We start from the raw sequence: 12,351 nt of genomic DNA on the forward strand, positions 1-12,351 counted from the left end.
ATCTGTGCTGAAGGGGAGGGTCTGTGCTGAAGGGGCGGTCTGTGCTGAATGGGGGGGGGGGGGCATCTGTGCTGAAGGGGGGGATCTGTGCAGAAGGGGGGGTCTGTGCTGAATAGGGGGGGATCTGTGTTGAAGGGGGAGGGTCTGTGCTGAAGGGGGGGTCTGTGCTGAAGGGGAGGGTCTGTGCTGAAGGGGGGGGGATCTGTGCTGAAGGGGAGGGTCTGTGCTGAAGGGGAGGGTCTGTGCTGAAGGGGGGGGATCTGTGCTGAACGGGAGGGTCTGTGCTGAATGGGGGGGGTCAGTCTGTGCTGAAAGAGGGGGTATGTGCTGAAGGGGGGGAAGTGATGAAAGGGGGTCTGTGCTGAAGAGGGGGGTCCATCTGTGCTGAAGGGGGGGGGTCTGTGCTGAATGAGGGGTCTGTGCTGAGGGGGGTTGTGTAATGTAAAGGGGTCCAGAGGTGTAGGGTGCTGTGTAATGTAAAGGGGTACAGTGGTGCAGTTGTGGAGAGGAGGTACACAGTAGTGACAAAGAGATATTGAAGGATGCAGAGGTATGCAGGAGGCACAGTGGGGTGTTTTTATATTTTAACGTGGGGTGGGGGGTTCCAGATATAGGATCCGTCCCGGGTGCCAAATGCTCTAGGTACGCCCCTGGAACCCCCCCTCCCCTCCTCCCCTCTCCTCTGTCAGTGCTTCCAACTAATGCCACCTGTCTGTGCCAATCAGTGCCAGTGCCGCCTGTCAGTTTGTCAGTGCCAATTAGTGCTTCCAATCAGTGCCACCTTCAGTGCCAATCAGTGCCAGTGCCACCTGTCAGTGCCAATTAGTGCTTCCAATCAGTGCCACCTGTCAGTGCCAATGAGTCCCAATCGATGACAATCAGTGCTTCCAATCAGTGCCACCTGTCAGTGCCAATCAGTGCCAGTGCCGCCTGTCAGTGCCAATTAGTGCTTCAAGTCAGTGCCACCTGTTAGTGCTAATGAGTGCCAAGTGCTTCCAATCAGTGTCACCTATCAGTGCTTCCAATCAGTGCCACCTGTCAGTGCCAATCAATGCCAGTGCCACCTGTCAGTTGCCAATTATCAATGCCAATCAGTGCTTCCAATCAGTGCCACCGAGTGCCAATCAGTGCCACCTATCAGTGCCAGTGCTTCCAATCAGTGCCATCTGGCAGTGACAATCAGTACTTCCAATCAGTGTTACCTGTCAGTGCCAATCAGTGCCAGTGCCAATGCCGTCTGTCAGTGCCAATCAGTGCCACCTGTCAGTGCCAGTCAGTTCCACACCAGTGCAAATGAGTTCCACCTGTCAGTGCCAATCAGTGCCGCTTATCAGTGCTGTTAATCAGTGCCCATCAGTGCACTGAGTGCAGGGATCGGGGTGATGAACTCAGCCGCCAGGCACATTGTCCCGGGGGGTGCCGGCCTGGTGGGGCACAACTGAAATCTGTTGTTTATTAATGCCACATGCCGATTTTAGTATAACAGGTAATTACCACACTACTATTTACAATAAACTACTGGAGGCTTGAATGGAGGAGAAGATTCGGATGCCGCACACCGGATGTAGTCAAAAAATTTTCACTTTATTGAAAAAATGGGATCATCAAAATAACAAGACTGTCATGCAGAAAGTACAGATAAGCTGACGCGTTTCGCACTCAGGACTGAGTGCTTACTCATAGTCCTGAGTGCGAAACGCGTCAGCTTATCTGTACTTTCTGCATGACAGTCTTGTTATTTTGATGATCCCATTTTTTCAATAAAGTGAAAATTTTTTGACTACATCCGGTGTGCGGCATCCGAATCTTCTCCTCCATTCAAGCCTGCTTTGCCTAGCATTCAGCCAGCACCTGGAGCTCTTCTGCTCTGAAACTTCTACTTACACCTGGGTCAGTGTCAGCCTGAGCGGTGGAAATATTTTCTTTAATAAACTACTGGAGGTAACATAAAAAAGTGTAATTGAAAGGCCTGCCACAAAGCACTGTTATGTGTTCCCACACCACACAATAAAAAAAAAAGTGCAGCGCTAACTTACTGATCAATAACTTAACAATAATGGTGGAATTCTCTAATGTATGGAAATCTCAATAAACTTCAATATTATCACAATACCGATCTCTGTGATACGCAACTTCACATATAATACACATCAAACTGAAAACAAGACATACTGTATAAAAATAAGCTTAGCAGGGATGGTGGAAACCTCTCCTATAGATATTTACCATACAGATTAATCTCAAGTGAAACAACCTTTTAGTTGGGAGGTTCTCACCATTATAGCACTTTGGAATTTTTATTTTTTAGATTGTTACACTTAATTTTAGATGTTTTAGTTACTATTATAATGTGAATTTTTGCACTTGAAGGTAATTTTCCACCATCCATGTCTTATGGACCTTGCTTTGTGCACTGGTGTGCAGTCATGTTGGAACAGGAAGGGGCCATCCCCAAACTGTTCCCACAAAGTTACTGACACTGGAACTAAGGGGCCAAGCCCAACCCCTGAAAAACAACCCTCCACCATAATCCCCCCTCCCCCCCCCCCCCCCCCCCCCCACACCATAATCCCCCCTCCACCAAATGATTTGGACCAGTGTAAAAAGCAAGTTCCATAAAGACATGGATGAGTGAGTTTGGGGTGGAGGAACTTGACTGTCCTGCACAGAGTCCTGACCTCAACCCGATAGAACACCTTTGGGATGAATTAGAGCGGTGACTGCGAGCCAGGCCTTCTCATCCAACATCAGTGCCTGACCTCACAAATGCACTTCTGGAAGAATGGTCAAACATTCCCATAGACACACTCCTAAACCTTGTGGACAGCCTTCCCAGAAGAGTTGAAGCTGTTATAGCTGCAAAGGGTGGGCCAACTCAATATTGAACCCTACGGACTAAGACTGGGATGCCATTAAAGTTCCTGTGTGTGTAAAGGCAGGTGTCCCAATACTTTTGTCTGTTTGAGCTTTGGGGTGCACACCCTAATGCAATAGGCTGCGCACGCCTGTGACATACCCTATGACATAAGACATGACATGACATATTTGAATTTTAAAATATGATTGTATTTTATTTTATAAATGTGAGGGGAGTCCTGTTAATTTTGAGGCTGGGTTCACACTATTGCAAATTGGATGCGGAATCCCCGCATCCAATTAGAAATAGCAGGAGAATGTGACTGGCTCTCTATGGAGCTGGTTCACATATGTCCGATGTGGCTCCTGTGCGAATTTGCACAGGAGCTCTGTGCGTCTTTTGGTCTGGTTTAGGTCTGAATTCAGCCCAAAATTCGGGCTGAAATTGGACCTGAAACGGTGAATGGGGACACACAGGACCCCTGCAGGGAGCTGCATTGGCATTAGGTGTGAACCGAGCCTTAAGGGATAATGCCTGGGTTTACGTGTAAGGATCATGTGATTAATGAGAATAGTAAGTGAAGGTGGCACCCTCTTGGATTGGAATCTCTAGCCTTCTTAAACACCAGAGCGCCAGTGCACTGCTCCTCCTGTGCACCTGGACAACATCCCTTGTGATGAAATGCTTCAGCCAGTGCTTAGTGGTGATATCATTATGCCTGCTCAGGTAAGCGGTGTAATTGCAATGTGCTAGAATCTTATCTGTATTTTGTAAGGACATATCTTTTTTTAACTACTTCCCACCCACGCTACAGCCAAAAGATGGCTACAGTGTGGGCTTCCAGTTATGGGAGGCCATCCATGGATGGCCCCCAGAACCCTACCTCTTGCGTGCCCCCCTTGGGACACAGCTGATCACAGATCTCGGTAAAGGGCCAACAACAGCAGGCCTTTACCATATGATCATCTGTGATCATCTCCAATCACAGTTGATCACATGTAAACAGACTTGCTGGTTATCAGCAGTTCTTTCCTCTCATGTTGTGTCTATATGAGGAAAGGAGAGCCATTACTGGCAAGCCTGTCAGCACATTGTTTACATGGATAATCAGCACCCTGATTATGAGTGAAGCCCCATCAGTGCCAAACAGTGCCCATCAGTGCCCACCACTGCAGCCTATCAGTGCCAAACAGTGCCCATCAGTGCAGACTCATCAGTGCAGCCTCATCAGCGCACATCAATGAAGAAGAAAAATTACTTATTTGCAAAATTTTATAACAGAACCTAAGAAAAACAATTTTTTTTTTTCAAAAATGTTGGTATTTTTTCATTTGTTTAGCAAAAAAAAAAAAAAACAGTAGTGATTAAATACTACCAAAAGAAAGCGCTATCTGTCTCATAAAAATATAAAAACCTCATTTGTGTTCAGTGTTGCATGAACGCTTTTTTGCAATTGTCATACAAAGTGCAAATTTTTCATTGGAATACTTTCCGGGAGGCAACACATGGACTGATTGAACTTTTGGCCTCTTTCATATTGGCGGTGGTAAAAACAGGCAGCTGAGCCGTAGTTCTACAGCCTCCCCCTGGCTGCCCACCTGAATACTAAAATTACAGCCTGACAGGGCTGTACACATGATATATATATATATATATATATATATATATATATCAATTTTTTTTTTAAATAGCAAACATGTTATACTCACATGCTTTGTACAATGGTATAGCAAAGAGCAGCTCTGACCCTCCTTTTTTGGGATCCCCTGCTAGTGCACTCGACTCCTCCTCTTCTCAGTGCACACCAATAGGAAGCTGCTTCCTATGGTGGCACACCTAGGGGCTCACTCCTGAGCCAGGCTGTGTTTCTCTATTGGAACACACAGCTCAGCCCCACCCCTGCTACCTCCTCACAGCATTTTATTGACAGCAGCATAAGCCAATGACCCCTGCTGCTGTCTCTGAGCCTGTTAGAGGGGAGAGAGAGAACCAGAGCTGCTGCAGATGGGCACAGCGCTGGATCGATACAGGTAAGTATATAGGTGGGGGGATCAACTAATGGAAGGCTTTTTACCTTTAAGCAGGTAAACCATTAAGGGAAAAAAACCTCTGGATTTAGAACCACTTTAAGGTTAGGACGCTATCTACATGGAGTTTGCACATTCTCCCTGCACTTGTGTGATTTCCTTCTGTGTATTCCAGTTTCCTCCCATGCTCCGAGAACATGCTGGTAGTTTTGAATCCTTTCTAAATTGGTCCTAATATGTGAGTATATGTGTGAATTGGGGATGTTAGATTGTAAGCTCCTTGAGGGCAGGGACTGATGTAAATGTACAATATATGTGAAGCGCTGCTGAAATTGTTGGCTCTATATAGATGCCCATAATAAATAATAATAATAAACCTTCCCTAAGAAAACACCTTAACTTTGTAACTGGACATCAACTACAAAAAACAATATGTGTCCCCCAGTGGAGAAAGTAATTTATGGTGAGTACAAAAAAATTCCTTACCCCATACCTGATAAAATACTTCTATGTTGAGCTGCAGATATGTAATGTATATTGTGCACACAATGGTAAGCGTTTTGCTTTAATATAAAGGACCTTTTATATTTGTGAACTTTTGTGACTTTTTACCTGAGATTCCTGATGAGCGTGTATAAGGACCAGATGACAGAAGTGTTTAAAGTGATATAAATATTAAAGTCGGCTAAATGATCATTTATATTACAGGCTGGTTATCAATCCCAGACTCCCAATCAAATGTACATCTTTTTCTTCTGTTCTTGTGTGAAAGGTGAAATTTGGGCTGTAATCCTAAACGGCTGCATATGTTTTTTATTTGTTAGGAATACCACCCTATGAGGATCTGATGAGCATGTATAGCCAGCGTCGAGGTGTGGATTTGCCAGTGCATGATTGGAACTTTTTTCTTGCACTTAGCTTCTTTAAGATTGCTGGAATACTACAGGTAACAGAGTGAACCACATCTCATATGTGTTTAAGCACTTCCCACCCAGTCTGTTGTCAAATGATGACTCGGTGGAGCATTAGCCGTTCCGGGTGGACGTCATCTGTCACTGGCTGTGGCTGTGACTGATCATTGTACTATCTTGTTACCCGGTACCATGTGATCTCTGTGACCAATCACAGCAGATCACATGACAATTGTAAACATTGGATGACTTCCTTTCATGCCATTCATTGTGTACAATTGTGTTTGTCACAGTGATCACATGGTACAGACAGGGCCAATCACAGCCCATCTGTGATTAGCTGTGGGTAGGGATGAGCCGAAAACCCCCCTGTTCGGTTCGCACCAGAACATGCGAACAGGCAAAAAATTTGTTCGAACACGCGAACACCGTTAAAGTCTATGGGACACGAACATGAATAATCAAAAGTGCTAATTTTAAAGGCTTATATGCAAGTTATTGTCATAAAAAGTGTTTGGGGACCTGGGTCCTGCCTCAGGGGACATGGATCAATGCAAAAAAAAGTTTTAAAAATGGCAGTTTTTTCAGGAGCAGTGATTTTAATAATGCTTAAAGTGAAACAATAAAAGTGTAATATTCCTTTAAATTTCGTCCCTGGGGGGTTTCTATAGTATGCCTGTAAAGGGGCGCATGTTTCTCTTGTTTAGAACAGTCTGACAGAAAAATGACATTTCAAAGGAAAACAAGTCATTTAAAACTACTCGCGGCTATTAATGAATTGCCGGTCCGACAATACACATAAAAGTTCATTGATAAAAACGGCATGGGAATTCCCCACAGGGGAACCCCAAACCAAAATTTAAAAAAAAATGAGGTCCCTTCAGGTCTGGTATGGATATTAAGGGGAACCCTGGCCAAAATGTAAAAAAAACTGGTGTGGGGTCTCCCCAAAAATCCATACCAGACCGTTATCCGAGCACGCAACCTGGCAGGCCGCAGGAAAAGAGGGGGGGACAAGAGAGCACCCCCCCTTCTGAACCGTACCAGGCCACATGCCCTCAACATTGGGAGGGTGCTTTGGGGTAGCCCCCCAAAACACCTTGTCCCCATGTTGATGGGGCCAAGGGCCTCATCCCTACAACCCTTGCCCGGTGGTTGTGGGGGTCTGCGAGCGAGGGGGGCTTATCGGAATCTGGAAGCCCCCTTTAACAAGGGGACCCCCAGATCCTGGCCCTCCCCCCTGTGTGAAATGGTAAGGGGGTACAAAAGTACCCCTACCATTTCACCAAAAAAGTGTCAAAAATGTTAAAAATGACAAGAGACAGTTTTAGACAATTCCTTTATTTAAATGCTTCTTCTTTCTTCTGTCTTCTTTCTTCTATCTTCTTTCTTCTATCTTCCTTCGGTTTCTTCCTCCATCTTCTTCTTCTTCTGGTTCTTCCTCCGGTGTTCTGGTCTGCCATCTTCCTCCGCGGCGCCAGCGTCTTCTTCCCTTCATCTTCTGGGCTGCTCCGCATCCGACCATGATGGGAGGCTCCCACTGTGTGACGCTTCTCCTCTTCTGACAGTTCTTAAATAACGGAGGACCCTGCCCCCCTCTGACACACGGTGACTTCCCTGTCCACCCCCCTCTGACATCACGGGGAATGCCACAGGGAAGTCCCCGTGCGTCAGAGGGGGGCAGGGTCACCGGGTGGCCCCGCCCTCCGTTATTTAAGAACCATCAGAAGAGAAGCGTCACACAGCGGGAGCCTCCCATCCTATCATGCTGGATGCAGAGCGGCCCAGAAGAAGAAGGGAAGAAGACGCCGGCGCCGCGGAGGAAGATGCCGGATGAGAACACCGGAGGAAGAACCAGAAGAACCAGAAGAAGAAGAAGATGGAGGAATAAACCGAAGGAAGATAGAAGAAAGAAGATAGAAGATAGAAGAAAGAAGATAGAAGAAAGAAGAAGCATTTAAATAAAGGATTTGTCAAAAACATGTCTCTTGTCATTTTTAACATTTTTGTAACTTTTTTGTGAAATGGTAGGAGTAGTACCCCCTTACCATTTCACACAGGGGGGAGGGCCGGGATCTGGGGGTCCCCTTGTTAAAGGGGGCTTCCAGATTCCGATAAGCCCTTCACCCGCAGACCCCCATAACCACCATGCAAGGGTTGTGGGGATGAGGCCCTTGTCCCCATCAACATGTCGACAAGGTGTTTTGGGGGGCTACCCCAAAGCACCCTCCCAATGTTGAGGGCATGTGGCCTGGTACGGTTTCCTGCGGCCTGCCAGGTTGCGTGCTCAGATAAGGGTCTGGTATGGATTTTTGGGGAGACCCCATGCTATTTTAAAAAAAAATTTTGGCAAGAGTTCCCCTTAAAATCCATACCAGACCTAAAGGGCCTGATATGGAATTTAGGGGGACCCCCCACGTCATTTTTTTTTAAATTTTGGTTCGGGGTTCCCCTGTGGGGAATTCCCATGCCGTTTTTATCAATGAACTTTTATGTGTATTGTCGGACCGGCAATTCATTAATAGCCGTGAGTAGTTTTAAATGACTTTTTTTCCTTTGAAATGTCATTTTGCTGTCAGACTGTTCTAAACACGGGAAACATGCGCCCCTTTACAGGCATACTATAGACACCCCCAGGTACGAAATTTAAAGGGATATTACACTTTTATTGTTTCACTTTAAGCATTATTAAAATCACTGCTCCTGAAAAAACGGCCATTTTTAACCACTTGCCGACCGCCTAACGCACATATACGGCGGCAGAATGGCACGGGCAGGCAGAATCATGTACCTGTACGTGATCTGCCTCCCGCGGGCGGGGAGTCCGATCGGACCCCCCCCCGGTGCCAGCGGCGGTCGGCATTTGACTGGGAGTGTCGGGAGGCGAGGGGGAGACCATCCGATCGTGGCCCCCCCCCTCGCGATCGCTCCCAGCCAATCGGAATCCTCCCCTGCCTGTGTGTAGTTTCACACAGGCAGAGGATGTGATGTCATCTCTCCTCGGCTTGGCAGTTTCCGTCCCAGCGCCGAGGAGAGAAGACATGTGAGTGCACAACACACACACACACACAGTAGAACATGCCAGGCATACTTTACACCCCCGATCCCCCCCCGATCGCCCCCCGATCCCCCCCCAATCACCCCCCCCCCTGTCACAAACTGACAGCAAGCAGTATTTTTTTTTTTTTTTTTTTTCTGATTACTGCATGGTGTCAGTTTGTGACAGTTACAGTGTTAGGGCAGTGAGTATTACCCCCCTTTAGGTCTAGGATACCCCCCTAACCCCCCCTAATAAAGTTTTAACCCCTTGATCACCCCCTGTCACCAGTGTCACTAAGCGATCATTTTTCTGATTGCTGTATTAGTGTCGCTGGTGACGCTAGTTAGGGAGGTAAATATTTAGGTTCGCTGTCAGCGTTTTATAGTGACAGGGACCCCCATTTACTATCTAATAAATGTTTTAACCCCTTGATTGCCCCCTAGTTAACCCTTTCACCACTGATCATCGTATAACCGTTACGGGTGACGCTGGTTAGTTCGTTTATTTTTTATAGTGTCAGGGCACCCGCCGTTTATTACCTAATAAAGGTTTAGCCCCCTGATCGCCCGGCGGTGATATGCGTCGCCCCAGGCAGCGTCAGATTAGCGTACCGCTAACACCCACGCACGCAGCATACGCCTCCCTTAGTGGTATAGTATCTGTACGGATCAATATCTGATCCGATCAGATCTATACTAGTGTCCCCAGCAGTTTAGGGTTCCCAAAAACGCAGTGTTAGCGGGATCAGCCCAGATACCCGCTAGCACCTGCGTTTTTCCCCTCTGCCCGGCCCAGCCCACCCAAGTGCAGTATCGATCGATCACTGTCACTTACAAAACACTAAACAAATAACTGCAGCGTTCACAGAGTCAGGCCTGATCCCTGCGATCGCTAACAGTTTTCTTGGTAGCGTTTTGGTGAACTGGCAAGCACCAGCCCCAGGCAGCGTCAGGTTAGCGCCAGTACCGCTAACACCCACGCACGCACCGTACACCTCCCTTAGTGGTATAGTATCTGATCGGATCAATATCTGATCTGATCAGATCTATACTAGCGTCCCCAGCAGTTTAGGGTTCCCACAAACGCAGTGTTAGCGGGATCAGCCCAGATACCTGCTAGCACCTGCATTTTGCCCCTCCGCCCGGCCAAGCCCAGCCCACCCAAGTGCAGTATCGATCGATCACTGACACTTACAAAACACTAAACGCATAACTGCAGCGTTCGCAGAGTCAGGCCTGATCCCTGCGATCGCTAACAGTTTTTTTGGTAGCATTTTGGTGAACTGGCAAGCACCAGCCCCAGGCAGCGTCAGGTTAGCGCCAGTACCGCTAACACCCACGCACGCACCGTACACCTCCCTTAGTGGTATAGTATCTGATCGGATCAATATCTGATCCGATCAGATCTATACTAGCGTCCCCAGGAGTTTAGGGTTCCCACAAACGCAGTGTTAGCGTGATCAGCCCAGATACCTGCTAGCACCTGCATTTTGCCCCTCCGCCCGGCCCAGCCCAGCCCACCCAAGTGCAGTATCGATTGATCACTGACACTTACAAAACACTAAACGCATAACTGCAGCGTTCGCAGAGTCATACCTGATCCCTGCGATCGCTAACAGTTTTTTTGGTAGCGTTTTGGTGAACTGGCAAGCACCAGCGGCCTAGTACACCCCGGTCGTAGTCAAACCAGCATTGCAGTAACACTTGGTGACGTGGCGAGTCCCATAAGTGCAGTTCAAGCTGGTGAGGTGGCAAGCACAAGTAGTGTCCCGCTGCCACCAAGAAGACAAACACAGGCCCGTCGTGCCCATAGTGCCCTTCCTGCTGCATTCGCCAATCCTAATTGGGAACCCACCGCTTCTGCAGCGCCCGTACTTCCCCCATTCACATCCCCAACCAAATGCAGTCAGCTGCATGAGAGGCATTTTCTTTATGTCCTCCCGAGTACCCCTACCCAGCGAACCCCCCCAAAAAAGATGTTGTGTCTGCAGCAAGAGCGGATATAGGCGTGACACCCGCTATTATTGTCCCTCCTGTCCTGACAATCCTGGTCTTTGCATTGGTGAATGTTTTGAACGCTACCATTCACTAGTTGAGTATTAGCGTAGGGTACAGCATTGCACAGACTAGGCACACTTTCACAGGGTCTCCCAAGATGCCATCGCATTTTGAGAGACCCGAACCTGGAACCGGTTACAGTTATAAAAGTTAGTTACAAAAAAAAGTGTAAAAAAAAAAAAAAAACACAAACAAAAATATAAAATAAAAAAAAAATAGTTGTCGTTTTATTGTTCTCTCTCTCTCTATTCTCTCTCTATTGTTCTGCTCTTTTTTACTGTATTCTATTCTGCAATGTTTTATTGTTGTAATGTTTTATCACGTTTGCTTTTCAGATATGCAATTTTTTATACCTTACCATTTACTGTGCTTTATTGTTAACCATTTTTTTGTCTTCAGGTACGCCATTCACGACTTTGAGTGGTTATACCAGAATGATGCCTGCAGGTTTAGGTATCATCTTGGTATCATTCTTTTCAGCCAGCGATCGGCTTTCATGTAAAAGCAATCCTAGCAGCTAATTAGCCTCTAGACTGCTTTTACAAGCAGTGGGAGGGAATGCCCCCCCACCGTCTTCCGTGTTTTTCTCTGGCTCTCCTGTCTCAACAGGGAACCCGAGAATGCAGCCGGTGATTCAGCCAGCTGACCATAGAGCTGATCAGAGACCAGAGTGGCTCCAAACATCTCTATGGCCTAAGAAACCGGAAGCTACGAGCATTTTATGACTTAGATTTCGCCGGATGTAAACAGCGCCATTGGGAAATTGGGAAAGCATTTTATCACACCGATCTTGGTGTGGTCAGATGCTTTGAGGGCAGAGGAGAAATCTAGGGTCTAATAGACCCCAATTTTTGCAAAAAAGAGTACCTGTCACTACCTATTGCTATGATAGGGGATATTTACATTCCCTGAGATAACAATAAAAATGATTTAAAAAAAAAAAAAAATGAAAGGAACAGTTTAAAAATAAGATAAAAAAATAATAATAATAAAGAAAAAAAAAAAAAAAAGCACCCCTGTCCCCCCTGCTCTCGCGCTAAGGCGAACGCAAGCGTCGGTCTGGCGTCAAATGTAAACAGCAATTGCACCATGCATGTGAGGTATCACCGCGAACGTCAGATCGAGGGCAGTAATTTTAGCAGTAGACCTCCTCTGTAAATCTAAAGTGGTAACCTGTAAAGGCTTTTAAAGGCTTTTAAAAATGTATTTAGTTTGTCGCCACTGCACGTTTGTGCGCAATTTTAAAGCATGTCATGTTTGGTATCCATGTACTCGGCCTAAGATCATCTTTTTTATTCCATCAAACATTTGGGCAATATAGTGTGTTTTAGTGCATTAAAATTTAAAAAAGTGTGTTTTTTCCCCAAAAAATGCGTTTGAAAAATCGCTGCGCAAATACTGTGTGAAAAAAAAAAAATGAAACACCCACCATTTTAATCTGTAGGGCATTTGCTTTAAA

The 12,351-nt window shown here is 46.5% G+C and overlaps 1 protein-coding gene across 4 annotated transcripts in view; it reads left to right on the forward strand.

Moving 5' to 3' along the window:
• Positions 1-12,351, forward strand: part of LOC141144573 (acyl-CoA dehydrogenase family member 11-like) — a 386,002-nt gene that overhangs the window by 183,328 nt on the left and 190,323 nt on the right. For all 4 annotated transcript variants that reach the window (XM_073630369.1, XM_073630371.1, XM_073630370.1 and 1 more), the window contains exon 7: positions 5,709-5,830. In XM_073630369.1, coding sequence (XP_073486470.1) covers positions 5,709-5,830 — 122 coding nt within the window. The remainder of the gene's footprint in view (positions 1-5,708; positions 5,831-12,351) is intronic.

This window comes from Aquarana catesbeiana, linkage group LG05, assembly GCF_042186555.1.
Source record: "Aquarana catesbeiana isolate 2022-GZ linkage group LG05, ASM4218655v1, whole genome shotgun sequence".
Taxonomy (NCBI): Eukaryota; Metazoa; Chordata; class Amphibia; order Anura; family Ranidae; genus Aquarana; species Aquarana catesbeiana.